The following is a 13,621-nucleotide window of genomic DNA, read 5'->3' as shown; positions in this document are numbered from 1 at the left end:
GCAACTTTGGCGCGCACGCGGGATAGTAGAGTTTTTCAAATGAAATACAGCTTTTATGTATTTAATTGATAAAAAAGTTTTTTGTTATTGAAATTTATAAGTTATACGGCATAGATTTTCTTTTTGCATACTTATATTAATATAAAACATTGAGCGCCAGTTTTTAAAATCGGGTTCAAATTAATGAGTAAATGTGGCAGATATACGACAATTTTTTAATTCCATATAAAAAAATTAAAATAATAAAATTTGAAAAAATGCGTATGCTGAATTTTGAATTTTCAAAATATTGCACGCCTCGGACGCGATAGCGGGAGAGTTTGTGCTCTATAATCGACTTGTCGTGAAAACGGGATTTTCCTACCTTTAATCATTTTTGCTGATTTCATAAATCACCCCTGTGGAAAAAAAGTACACCGATGTCTAAAGAAAATTCTAAAGAATAAGTTTGATTTAATTAAAAATTTCATTTAGCTACACTATAATAAAAAAAAAATTTTTTTTTTATTTTTATTTTGCAAACATTTTAATTCAATATTTCAAAATTTATTAAATTTTCAGATGACCGCTAACTTTACTATCATTTCAAATTATTATTGATGGTATCTTTACATACAGGAAATTCCGGTTTGAAAAATGATCCTGAAAGCAGAAAATTAACAATTTTCTGATTTTTTTCCAATAAATCAATTGCAAAAAAAAAAACTGAATTAAAAATATGCGGATGTAGAAAATGAAAAAAGCTCCAGGTACAATTTTTTAAATATTTTTAACTTCCCGCTAAGAAAATTGCAAATTTTCAATAAAAGGGAAGTTATTGGTTTCGGTCCGATTTTCAAAAATCGAGTTTTCATCAGATTTCGACGTTTTGAGGTCCTAGGAAACTATTCTGACTATTCCCGGTTAGACATCCGTATGTATGTGTGTGTGTGTGTGTGAACTTTTTTTGTCCGACGATATTTTTGGAACGAATGAACCGATTTGGACGTACTTATTGGTGGCAATCGAAAGAGCTCACCAAAAATTAGAATTGATTAGATTTTGGGGTAGATCGGTCATGTAGTTTACGAGTTATACGAAGAATAAAAATTAAAAATTTTTTTTGTTTTTGGTTTTTTGTGTATAATTTATAAACCACTTGTCCGATTCGCCTCAAAATGTAATCAGTTTTAAGTCTTGTTGAGCCCTTTCGATTGCCACCAGAAACGTTCAAATCGGTTCATTCCATCAGAAGACATCGTCGGACAAAAGTTATAATTTTTCAGTGAAGGTATGTCTTACCGGCCTAACAAGTTTTTGAGCTCAAAAATTCACAAGTAATAATGTTTACGAGCTCCCTGAGCGGGAAGTTTTGATGCTGGCCCGCAGGGTCAGGCGGTTTTCAGATTTTTTTTTATAATTTATCGTTTTTAAAAAAATTCAAAAATTATCAGTCGGCTAACTTTAGCACATTTTGAAAAACTGACCCTAAATAAATGAGAAGTACATCGAAAAGAAATTATTCTCGTTTCTGTTCTCACTATTGTTATTTAGAGAATTTCCAAGCATGCGCGGTACAAACAAAACGTCCGGATAAAGAGAGAGAATAAATACAGTCGGTGTGGTGTTGGTACATTATTTCCTGTACCAACTGGCACTGGTTTACATGAAATCCGAAAATTGCCGAAGTAAGTTCTTGAACTAGTCGGAATTTATATCTTTTATTCAATAGCCAAACCAACTCATGGCACATGCGTTTCCTGTTGTTTTTTCTATTTGAAGAAAAAAAAAACATCTAAGATTTAACCTTAAAAGTATTTCGTCTCCGGTATTTTTATTATTATTAATTATTTATTTGTCATTGATTAGTCACGACATATAACATGCCACGATATCCATTGCATCCTTCATCTGGTACTGGTGTCTATCGTGAACTTCAAAGAAAAGTAATACGTTTGGCCAGATATGGATGCGCCAATCGACCATTTTACCACATAGTCGTTATGCCTGTAATTATCCTTACAATTATACTCATTATTGAAAATTATAGAGAAATGTTAATTTAATAATAACAACTTTTTTAATAAAATATTTATTTACAGACAGTACTGGACCAACTTGAACCACCAATTGAACAATTGGGCACTTTTGATCCAATGGTAAATCAACATAATGAAAAATTAGTAGCTTTTAATTTTGAAAGAATCCAATTTTGGCTTGGCCAAGGAAATGTCGAAATTTCAAAAGCGGTCGAAGAACTTTTAGGGCTTTCGGGATTTTTACCTATTAGTCCTTCTACGTATAATATATCTTGGAGAAATAGAATGAAGGCCGAAAAAGAAGCAGAAGCTAAAAAAAATGAAAACAAAGAAGACTCTCAAAAAGCTGAACAATCTAATTAAGTAATGATTTTCTTTACTGTATATAGTTTGAATGTTATTAAAAAAATTCCCATTTACCATTAACAATCTCAATGTTTGTTTCTTTATTGGATAATCTTTAGTATGTTGATTAAAATTTATTTTGCTGGGAATAAATTTTTAATGAGAAATTTAAAAAAAAAAATTCCCCAGGTGAGGCTCGAACTCACAACCCCGGCATTGCTCACGTATTCACTGTCTTATAAGTACCGTGCGCTAACCAATTGCGCCACTGGGGAAGATGCCGTTTGCCTATGAATTATACATTTATAGACTTAAAAATTTCGTTCGAGCTCTTAATGGCTATTTAATGGTCATTTGAAAAGCTGATAAGAGGACAAATGACGTAGATCATTTGAAAAATTGTCTACTTATTTATTTAACGCCCATCGGCAGTATACTCAAATTTAAATTTGAATTAAAGAAAAACAAAAAATAAAAAAAATTACCGCTTAAATTACAAAGTTATTGCACCGTGTGCTAATTTATTAAACAGTAGTAATTTTTTCGCATTTACTGAACGAAGTGACAGATTTACCGAAAAAATTTATTTATTTTTCATTAACTTAATTACATTGTTCTATAAGTGATGTTCTCTTTACCTGCTTAAAAAATTCGATAGATTCTTATAGCTGTATGTTTAAGGCCCTGTACTTAACTATAGCACTTCTCATAGAACTCATTCATTCATATAAAATTTCTATAGGAATTTATGAAAATCTAATGGATTCTATGAGATTTTCTAAACAGGGTAACCCTTATTAAGAAAAATGATTTACTCCATGCTAAGTGCATACCTATATATTAGTCGATTCAAATTATTTTAAATCATTTCAAATTGTTTTTCTTAATCAGGGAATGAAGACGCTTTAAAGCTTAAAAAACCAGAGAGAATTAACATTTTCTGTTATTTTCTTTAGAAAAAAAAAATGAGTAAAGCAAAAATTTGTATTTGATAGTAAAATTTTATTTAATAATTTATTTTAATGAAATTTATCGGTTAATATACAAGGTAATTCGTAACAACATCAGTAATTTTTGACATTTTACCATTATAATACATCACAGATTTTAATTATTATTATTACGGATTGTATTCGTCAATAGCAATACACAAGTCATTCCATAGTTCTTCTAAATCATCTTTTTTTAGTGGTTTTTTACAAAAATTTTCTATTATCTGTTGATTCGCATTCAGAAACCCTAAAACATTAATTATTAATTTTAAAATATTTATTTAAAAATTTCCCAAATCGACGCTCTAATTAGCAAATTGTCTAACTTCATACCAGAAAATCTTTCATTTCTGCGAAAAAAAAGTAATTTTCCTGATTAAAAGAAATTGAAAGATATACATCCCAGATAGCGAAATAACATCTTGATGAGTTCTAAATGAGTTCCTATTTATGATTTGAACGTCTTATTAACATCTTAAAGAAGTCTTTATGAAGTTTTCAAGATGTCGAATGAGCCAGCTAGCGAACTCAGTAAGACGTCTTTAAAAAGAGTTCTTTTTTCTGACTTCGCAAATAAGACTTCAGTATGAACTTACCATGACGTCTTAAGGAGCTTCTAATTTTGACTTCATTTTGACCAAAGAAGTTCAAAAAAAGAATACATTTAGACGACACAAAACTGATGTCTTAATTATGGAGTCTTCAAGAACTCTTAGTTAAGAGTTCTTAAAAATGACACCTTTAAGAAGTCATTCCGACTTGAATGCTGTCTGGGATTCATCATTGAGTGAATCGTTTTGTTTAATAAGGGTTAAAAAATTTTTTTTATCTAAAAATCAATTCCTTATTTAGTATATGTATAATATTTTTGTCTAGGTTACTCAAATAATATTTTTTCTGACTATTACTATTTGAAAATAGCACAGAATTACCTACTAAAATTATTGAGTTAGACAATTCGCTAATTAGAACGTCGAAATACATATATGTAAGATCAAGTACCATCATCTACTTCTTCAATTGTAAAAACGTGATTCATGGCCATAGTTTTAGGATTTAATTGTATTCTCCACAGATATTTAGCGTAAGATTTATCAGTAGTTTTTGATGAATGAATATAAGCGATAATTCCGCCTCTTTCGTCTTGACAATTTTCCAGAGTAACTATTTTTTTATTTTTTAATTTATCCAATATTTTTTTTCTTACAGCACATTGAAAACCGTATTCACTAAAAGCTATCAATAGAATGATGTCATTTAATTACAGTTTAATAATCGAAAAAATAAAATGATAAATTCTTAGGGAGTCGGACAGTAAAGTTAAGCTTTAGAATTTAATTTTGACCATAAATTGGACGTCTCGTCCCATTATTTGAACTTGTTCATCAACTAAATATGAACTTATCATTTTATTAAGTTGATTTGGACATAATTTTAAATTGAATATAATGATAAAAATTTTTACCTGATATGAGAAATGAAAAATTTTTAAGTTTAGCTAAATCTAATACCCATGGTGATACTTCTTGAAGATAACAAATTTCTGTTCTTATAAATTTACATGTTATATCCACTATTTCATTATTCTTTGGGCTCTATAAAAAAAAAAAAAAGAAAAATTTTAGCATCCAAATACAGCTCATACTTACAATTAATAATAAAAAAATAAATGAACCTTTTGATCAATCGTTACTTTGAGTTTGAATTTAAGATCTTTCAACTCTATCATGGCTGTATATTCCCAAATATTGTCTCCTAACCATTTTTTACTGGTATTTTGATAAACAATTCCCGCAACAGTGCTTGACATTTCTCCTAATTTTTTTGTATTTTGATTCTTAGGTAAACTCTTGAGAGGAAGTAGTTCTTCTATTGTTGTAATTACTCTGATATAAAAATAAATCTAATTAATGCCATTCTCAGACAGTGCCTCCCACTTTTTTTAAATATTCAATAACTCAATTGTAATGACCGTTTTAAAATTTTGATAATTAATTAAAAAAACGCTAAAGCATTAATTGAAAAAAGGGACAGTTTCACCGAGACATAGATTTTTTAAAAAATTATTAACAGTCGATATCAGTTAGGAGTTAAACGAAATTTGGAAAGTAAATTTCAGTAAAATCTTCAAATCACTTTTATAATTTCTTCTAAATTTTCTAAACATGCAATTTTTAATTTTTAATTTATAAACATTTTAATTTATTGTTTCGAAGTTTTAAAAATTTTCAGATGTCCGCTAACTTTATTCTCATACAGACGTCAGACAATTTTGTATTTTTATAAACAAGTTAATTGTAAGTAAAATTAAATTTTTTAAAGGATGTACAAAAATAATTTCCAGTGTTTGCTACCGTCAGTATCGTTAATTAAATCATCAATAAAATTTTTGTAAATTAGGAGGACATACTCATCCCGATTGACTGGTATTTTATTAGTTCCAGTAGACTTATCATTTTCACTCAGTTTATTTCGGAGTTCTATAGCTTTATCCAATAGTTCTTTACGAGTTTCCTCCAGTTTTTTTAATTCTTCGTCGGCTGACATCATAGACTATTATTTATCAATTTTGTTTAATTAAAACGTAAACAACTTTGGATACCGCCAATTGCATACCCAACATGTGTTAGCTATCCTATCGCCATCTACAAATAAAAGTAAAGTTCAGTCAGACTAATATACTTACACACTTGTGGCTGGATGAAGGGAGAGATTCTTAATTACAATACAGCTGTAGTCCAAAACTCGAACAATTTTCGCACACGAAAGAAAAACCGATGAAAGTCGAAGCATAATCTTTTGTCGCTTCGAATATTGGGGTAGTGAATGTAAATTTACACATGAGAGACAGTTGTAAACAAACCTACAATCAAGTAACAAAGTTTGCAATAAAATAATTATATTTTTAATTAAAAATCATAAGCTAAGCATAGAATAATTTTAAAAATTATGGATTCGTATATAATGCAGGTAATTAATTATATTATTGGCAAATTTATTATTTTTTTTAAATTTTAGAGAAAATGAAGGTTATATATATAATATTTTTCAGCTACGAAAAGTGTGGCTTAACCAGGATGGTGAAACACTTGCAGTAAGTAATTGTTAATAACTTTATATTAATTATAAAATAAGATGAGAGACCCAGTATTCGATCAGGGAACCAGTACTTGATCACTCCATGTATTTGTATATCTATATTTAGTAAATATAGATACCCTGATTAAACAAATCGATTCACTCAATATTGAATGTATATCTATATAGTAGTAGAATTGAATCGTTTCCAATTGTTTTGAATCGTTTCTTTTAATCAGGGTATAGAAATACATGAGTGATCGGGTACTGATCTTTTAATTTATAAGTACTTTTTTTTTCTAAGGTAAAAGACCTAGTACCCGATCAAGGAAATAATACCCGATCACTCATGTATTTGTTTATCTATATTTACTAAATATAGATATACAAATTCATAGATTGATCGAGTACTAGTTCCCTGATCGGGTACCAGGTCTTTTACCTTAAACTTATAAAAAAAAAAAGATGAAAGAATTAATGTGGATTTTTGATTTGCCAGGACTTATTATCATTAAGGCATAGTCATACATCTATCCCTCAACTAAAATCAGAATCTGCGATGACCAAAGCAATGGAACATCTTTCAGCACCTTTCGATGACCTTGTTATTCTTCATCTCAAGTAATTACATAAAAATTATTCTTATACTGTACATTGCCTTTAAAATATTAAATTTTCAGTTATATATAAAATTTGAATTATTAATTTTAGGACCATTTCGTCTGCTAGTAAAGATGAAGCTCGAACTATGTACAATTATCAAAGCTCAGTTGTGCAAAGTCTGACGAAAATTCTCCAGCTCCAAAAAGAAGAAAACTGGATGCTGCCAGTAATGAACGTCGTCTGCTTAGAGCTCAGGCTGTTGGCTATACAAGCGGAAAATACAAAAAGTAAAAACACAAAACCTGGCGAAGTATTGGAAAAGTGTGCAGAATGTTTGATGGGTTGTTTCCGAGTGTGTGCAGCAGATAATCGAAGCTCTGAAGAAGACACTAAACGTTGGGGAATGTTGGCGCTCGTTAATCAGTTACTAAAAGTTTACTTTCGAATTAACAAACTCCACTTATGCAAACCTCTCATACGAGCCATCGATTCGTCTGTTTATAAAGATCACTTTCCATTGGCTCAAAGAGTTACGTATAAATTTTTCGTGGGAAGAAATGCGATGTTTGATAGTAATTACAGATCTGCGGATGAATATCTTACATTTGCTTTCGAACATTGCCACAGACAGTCAGCAAAAAATAAAAGATTAATTCTCACTTATCTAGTGCCTGTGAAAATGTTGCTGGGCTTCATGCCGAAAAAAAGTCTTCTAGAAAAATACAATCTCATGGAATTTTGGGATCTTGTTGAGGCAGTAAAAAAAGGAGATTTGAGAAAATTAGAAGCAGTGATGACTGAACATGAGAGTTTTTTCATCGGCTCTGGTATTTATCTGATTGTCGAAAAATTAAAACTGTTGGCGTACAGAAATCTCTTTAAAAAAGTTTGGCTGGCTTTGAGTACTCATCAAATACCCGTGGACAATTTATTGACGGCTTTAGAAATTTATGGAGTCGAAGATGTCGACATGGATGAAACTGAATGTCTCGTTGCTAATTTAATCCACGAAGGCAAAATCAAAGGATATATTTCACACCAGCATAAAAAACTTGTTATTTCTAAACAAAATCCTTTTCCCAGGCTTTCGTCAATTATTTAACAACCGGAAGTATGTAGAATTAAGTTGCTGATACATGTATTCTACTTAATTAGCGAATATAAAATTAAATCATTTTTAATAAATAACTTTAATTCAAAAAATAAATTTCTTTTTTCATAATTTCACTACATTGATTATGTATAAAATGAACTTATGATAATTAATTATATATTTTGTACATTAAAACAAAAATTAATGAACTCTTACGTGTACAGTAAAGATACACATAAAGTACGCAAATAAAATTATGTATTAATTATAGTTTTATAAATATATATTACTAGTATAGTACAATTAATCGAGTTTTGTTTGCTCTTGAGAGTTTTTATGCCGCCATTTATCAACACCCAGTTGAATTAAGTCCATGTATTCATAAATCCATGATGATAATACGATACTAAACATTACGACTCCAATAAATAGATGATACAATTTGTACTCAGGAAATAGATAAGTCTAGAAAAATGAAAAAAATAATTTTTTTTATTATTTATAATTTATTTTAGACGTCTGATAATTTTTGAATTTTTTTTTTAAACGATAAATTTAAAAAAATATATATTTCAAAAAATTGCACCTATAGTTTTTTTAATTTTCTACATGTGCATATTTTTAGTTTTTTTTTTTTTTTTTTAATTGAGTTTTTGAAAAACAAATCCGAAAATTGTTAATTGTCTCCAAACTTCGGGATCATAAATCAGCCGACGTCTAATAATTTTTGGATTCTTTTAAAAACGATAAATTAAAAAAAAAAATATTTCAAAAAATTGCACCTATAGTTTTTTTAATTTTCTGCATGAGCATATTTTTTTTTTTTTTTTTTTTTTTTTTTTTTTTTTTTTTTCTTTTAAATTGAGTTGAAAAAAAAGTGCGAAAATATTTAATTGTCTGCTACAAGATTATATTTTTCTTACTTTACAATCATATTTTTTTTCTTTCTTATAATTTAAAAATAATGAATAAACTTACATGTGAAATACTAGTGACGATGGCTGAAATAATGAGAGATCCACAGAAAAATAATTTGGGCATCAGTCTGCGTAGTGGTTGGTATTTTAATGGAGCATGTCTCTGATTAATAAACGAAACCGAGTAAAAAATCCTAACTATCATATTTACACAGTTACCAAAAATTAAACCAACTGGACCGAAGCATCTAGTGAGTGTGTATGATGCAATAAAATAAGCTATCGATTGGAAAATATAAGTATAGTATCTATTTATTGTGTCCTTATCTCCCGTAGCATTGGTATAACATTCTGTTATTCCGTTTATTGCCAGTAGTAATATTGAAAAACTGTGGGCTCGCATTAAAAGAATAGGAAGATGATGAGTTAATTTGGCTCCACCATACAACCAAAGTAGAGTTGATGAGTAAGACTGTCCGAATACTAGAATTACTAAACCAATTGATGTCACAAAGGAAGACAAGTGCATCAGTACATCAACGCTCTCTCGAACTTTTACCTGTTATCAAAATATATATGTTATATATATAAGTAACAATTGAATTATTAGAGATTTATTGTACTTACAGGGTTTTGCTCTATCAAGGGCTTGTCCCTTTTTATTGTTTGGGTAAAATAAAAATACGCACTATCTTCCACAGGACGAAATATAAATCTTGCAGCTAATGATCCGAGATTGTTAACAATGTCGTAGGTACCCTAAATAAAGTTTAATAATTATTAAATACATTTTCATGATACCAGCATCGAAACTTGAAGTTTCAGTGTCTACAGCCAGTCGAAAGAAGCTAATTTCAGTCCAATGCTGTGAATTAATATTAGCAAACGCGTGAATTGTGAACGCCTTTAATCAGCGGGCGAAAACAATCTTACTCACTATACCTGCACCGAAAGTTTAAATTTCTGCCCTGTTTAGAGGGAAGAAAGACCGTGTAAAAAAAATTCGTTCCAAAAAAGTTCCGCATGTGGAACTTCTAAACATGAGACAGATTAGAACTTCGAGTGGAACTTTTTTGGAATTTTTTATAAACGTTTGTTTCAGTTCTATAAAAAATTCAAAAGTAGTGATTTTTGAACTATTTTGGCATGTTTCTGGAATGTCTTTATTCTACAAAAGATGCAGAAGTAGTGTCGGCTTCGCCTCGGCCAACAATTACATGTGATCTGAGACATTTCTTACTTTACTGTCCTGGGTATGTAATATACTATTTCACAAACAGAGGAAGAAATATAAACTTTCAAGTGCAGATTTGGTAAAAAATCGTATACAGACCACGGAGGAAAGTAGAAGACATCCCAATCTCGCCTTCGGTTCGAGTAGGCAATTAAACACGCGAGTTGGAATATCTTACTTTCCTCCCTAGGTTTGTAATATACTAGTTTCGTCCCTTGGGAAGAAACAAATAATGTTTCTGCCTAATTATAAATTGCAAATGACAATTCAATGATCACACCATTGGCCTTAAATTAATTTGTTTCTGACTGACTGCTGACACTGAAAAAATTTCAGTGCAGGTAATCATGAAAAATCTAGTGTGTAACTCTGGACGAAACACGATTTCAGACTGCGGGTGATGTCAGCCAATTTCACCCTGGTTTAAAATCGTTTTGTTTCATCCCTCGTCATACTATACACTATTATACTGTATTATTTACCTGTTCAGCAAATGATAGTAACGGCCATACCGTCATAATTATTTTTTCACCTTCAGTCAGACATTGCATTGCAAAACCCTGTTTGAAAAAACTCCAAGTCAATATCACTAAATTTTTATCAAGCATCGAATCCTATAAAAAATTATTCAGTAAATAATAATCACCTTTTTTAAATTTTATTTTTTTCCAATACCTTATTTTCTAATTGCCCGGGTAAAAATTCTGTTATAGATTTAAAAGGAAAATCTTCATTTCGATACTTGGAATTATTTTTAATTTCCGCTTTATCTTGACTAGACATTAATTGATGATTATCCTTATCATGTTTTATATTATTTTTAATATACCAATGTATATAAATATAATGAGTTACTGTGTAAAAAACAGTAGCAACTATTTGGGCAACACCAAAAGCCCATAATGCATTTTCCGGTCTATGTAAAACCATTGGAATGAATATCAAAGTACGCAGTACAATTGTAATAGTTTCAATCACAATCTACAATATAATTTTATATATTTTAATATATATTTATGTAAGCTAATTAAAGTAGGTTTACCTTACACCGAACGAAGAGAAATGAACTCAATACTAATTGAGTAATTAAGGATAGAAAATAAATAATACTAGAAAAAGTTATTGCTAAGACTGCGAAATTATAATACAGTGGTAATTCTTCAGCAGTAGTTAGTGCGTATAGCCAAGTACATCCAGATAAAATTGATATCGTTGACCAAATTGGCATCCTGTAATTGATGTCATCCAAACAATAATCATTTTTCATAATACCAGCATCGAAACTTAAAGTTTCAGTGTCTCTACAGCCAGTCGAAACAAGATAATTTCAAGCCGATGCTGCAAACGACTGCTGGCGAATTCGTAATTTCCCTGGGAAGAAACACAATTGTTTCTGCCCGGTGTTAGTTATATTTAATGTTCATTTGCAATGATCCTGAAGTTAGCAGGCAATTAAAAATTTTTGAATTTTTTTTTTTACCAAATCAATTACAAAAAAAAAAAAAAATAAATAAATAAAAATATACACATGTAGAAAATTTAAAAAACTACAGGTGCAATTTTTTCAAATATTGTTTTTTTTATAATTTATTGTTTAAAAAAAAATCTAAAAATTATTAGACACCGGCTAACTTCAGTACCATCATTTGCAGCCTTATTACTCTCATTTTTTTACTTGTCACTTCAGTTTACTCATTTCATTTTTTAATTGACAGTTTTAATTAACCAAATAAAATTAATAAAAAATGAGTGGAAATGATATTTTTGTCTCATTTACTATTTAATAAGTGACAGTAAATCACAGATTTCTCATTCTTTGACAGTTCTCCTTATCGTCGGCTTGAAATTAATTTGTTTCTGGCTGCTGACACAGAATCTTGAAGTTCCGATGCAGGTAATCATGAAAAATATGATGTGTGACTCAGGATGAAATACGATTTCACTGTGGGTGATGACAGCCAACTTCACCCTCGTCCGAAATCGTTTTGTTTCATCCCTTGTCACACAATATACTATTAAAAATCGATGCAATAAAATTTAACTTAATTCTTACATTATCCAGAACATGTTGACAACTTGAGCCCAGTTGTGCTCTGCTGAATCTGTCAAACAAGCTTTCAAAAAAGGTTCTCGACATAGCAAAAGTATCATCGATTCTAGTAAAAGAAGTCTGACGTTTATCACACCAAGAACTTTTTCACCAACATGTCGAATAACAAACGCATTTAAAAGAAATGTAAGACCACGGCAAAAAATCTGAAATAATTAATAATTATTTAAATAATAATAATAGTAAAGTTTATAGCGTAAAATATAAATTTAATTACTTGAAAATTAATATTAAAATATGCATTTTTTAAACTAGTTGATAAAATGTTTCTAGTCATTGTTAAATTAAATTTAAAAATTTCTGTTAATTTCACTTGACCTGCTGTCAAAAAAATAAACCATTATTTATATTTATATATGAGCTCATCAAAAATAAAGGTTATATATGTCTAAATATATACATATGTTTTTTCGGGCCACGCAGGCCACGTTTGGAGAATTATAAATTGCGCGAAATTTAAAAAACTGACCGGCTACCTTGTAGTTGTTTCAAGATCTAGGGGCCCGTGGAATTGTGATACTGAAGTTAGCCGACATCTAATTATTTATGAGTGTGAATGTAGCAGATATGAGACTATAAATTTTAAATAAATAAATTGAATAATTAAAATAATAAAATTTTGAAAAATGCGCGTACTTTTTCATTGATCTTTTTATTTGATCATATTTTTATTTTTGTTCTACTTACATTTTATTAAATGAATTCAAAAATTCAAAAAGTTCCCGACTGTCAGCTACACTCACACATTATTGTTTTTGGATTTTTTTTTAAACTAAGGTCCAGTTTTTCAAACCGAGTTTATTTTTATCCGGGTTTAAATTAATATTGCTAGTATATATATATATACTTTAATAATATATAGATATACCAGCAATAATAATGAGTGTGAATTCACCTGACAATTAGTCGTAATTTTTTAAATTTTGAAACAAATAAAATATAAGTGATGATGGTGAATGCAGCTGATTGTCAGTTTGAAAAATTTTGAAGTCAATTAATTTAAATCAAATAAAATCTAAAAATGTGCATTTATAGAATTTGAAAATCAATATATTAAAATCTTATCATTAAAATTATTAATGATCTCATATGTCAAAATTAATATTTTATATTGTTAATTTTTAAATTGTTAAATTTTTTTTTTTTTTTTTTTTTTTCTTTTTTCAAGTTACCTATTATAAAGATTGTGTGAAATTTTTATTGTATAATCATGTTATGTAATTGTATTTTG

At 29.2% G+C, this 13,621-nt stretch overlaps 4 protein-coding genes and 1 non-coding gene across 7 annotated transcripts; 2 read left to right on the top strand and 3 right to left on the bottom strand.

Annotated features, from left to right (window-relative positions):
- Positions 1 to 1,701: 1,701 nt before the first annotated feature.
- Positions 1,702 to 2,453, top strand: LOC130664905 (probable 28S ribosomal protein S16, mitochondrial). Its single transcript, XM_057465088.1, has 2 exons — positions 1,702 to 1,988; positions 2,082 to 2,453. Exons 1-2 carry the CDS (start codon positions 1,863 to 1,865, stop codon positions 2,379 to 2,381), a joined length of 426 nt encoding a protein of 141 aa, XP_057321071.1. The 5' UTR covers positions 1,702 to 1,862; the 3' UTR covers positions 2,382 to 2,453.
- Positions 2,454 to 2,544: 91 nt separating this feature from the next.
- Positions 2,545 to 2,638, bottom strand: Trnai-uau (transfer RNA isoleucine (anticodon UAU)). The gene is made up of 2 exons: positions 2,601 to 2,638; positions 2,545 to 2,580 (listed from the first exon to the last, which is right to left on the bottom strand). It is a non-coding gene; the product is annotated as a tRNA-Ile (tRNA).
- Positions 2,639 to 3,370: 732 nt separating this feature from the next.
- Positions 3,371 to 6,011, bottom strand: LOC130664904 (uncharacterized). Its single transcript, XM_057465087.1, has 5 exons — positions 5,766 to 6,011; positions 5,031 to 5,241; positions 4,821 to 4,950; positions 4,358 to 4,591; positions 3,371 to 3,602 (listed from the first exon to the last, which is right to left on the bottom strand). Exons 1-5 carry the CDS (start codon positions 5,903 to 5,905, stop codon positions 3,484 to 3,486), a joined length of 834 nt encoding a protein of 277 aa, XP_057321070.1. The 5' UTR covers positions 5,906 to 6,011; the 3' UTR covers positions 3,371 to 3,483.
- A 36-nt stretch (positions 6,012 to 6,047) lies between these two features.
- On the top strand, positions 6,048 to 8,396 carry LOC130664903 (PCI domain-containing protein 2). The gene is made up of 4 exons (XM_057465086.1): positions 6,048 to 6,325; positions 6,408 to 6,449; positions 6,933 to 7,054; positions 7,145 to 8,396. The coding sequence occupies exons 1-4, from the start codon at positions 6,305 to 6,307 to the stop codon at positions 8,136 to 8,138; spliced, it is 1,179 nt and encodes a 392-aa protein (XP_057321069.1). The 5' UTR covers positions 6,048 to 6,304; the 3' UTR covers positions 8,139 to 8,396.
- Positions 8,342 to 12,914, bottom strand: LOC130664902 (protein RFT1 homolog). Of its 3 annotated transcripts, none has more exons than XM_057465084.1 (9): positions 12,791 to 12,914; positions 12,608 to 12,711; positions 12,334 to 12,536; positions 11,323 to 11,509; positions 10,956 to 11,261; positions 10,763 to 10,894; positions 9,674 to 9,805; positions 9,108 to 9,605; positions 8,342 to 8,594 (listed from the first exon to the last, which is right to left on the bottom strand). In XM_057465084.1, the coding sequence occupies exons 2-9, from the start codon at positions 12,665 to 12,667 to the stop codon at positions 8,433 to 8,435; spliced, it is 1,680 nt and encodes a 559-aa protein (XP_057321067.1). In that variant the 5' UTR covers positions 12,668 to 12,711; positions 12,791 to 12,914; the 3' UTR covers positions 8,342 to 8,432. The 3 variants fall into 3 exon arrangements, with proteins under 3 accessions (XP_057321067.1, XP_057321068.1, XP_057321065.1); XM_057465085.1 differs by having other exon boundaries at positions 12,608 to 12,708; positions 12,791 to 12,809; XM_057465082.1 differs by lacking the exon at positions 12,791 to 12,914 and having other exon boundaries at positions 8,343 to 8,594; positions 12,608 to 12,777.
- Positions 12,915 to 13,621: the final 707 nt, after the last annotated feature.

The sequence above is a fragment of the Microplitis mediator genome, chromosome 3, assembly GCF_029852145.1.
Source record: "Microplitis mediator isolate UGA2020A chromosome 3, iyMicMedi2.1, whole genome shotgun sequence".
Taxonomy (NCBI): domain Eukaryota; kingdom Metazoa; phylum Arthropoda; class Insecta; order Hymenoptera; family Braconidae; genus Microplitis; species Microplitis mediator.
This window is presented reverse-complemented; position numbering and strand designations above follow the sequence as displayed.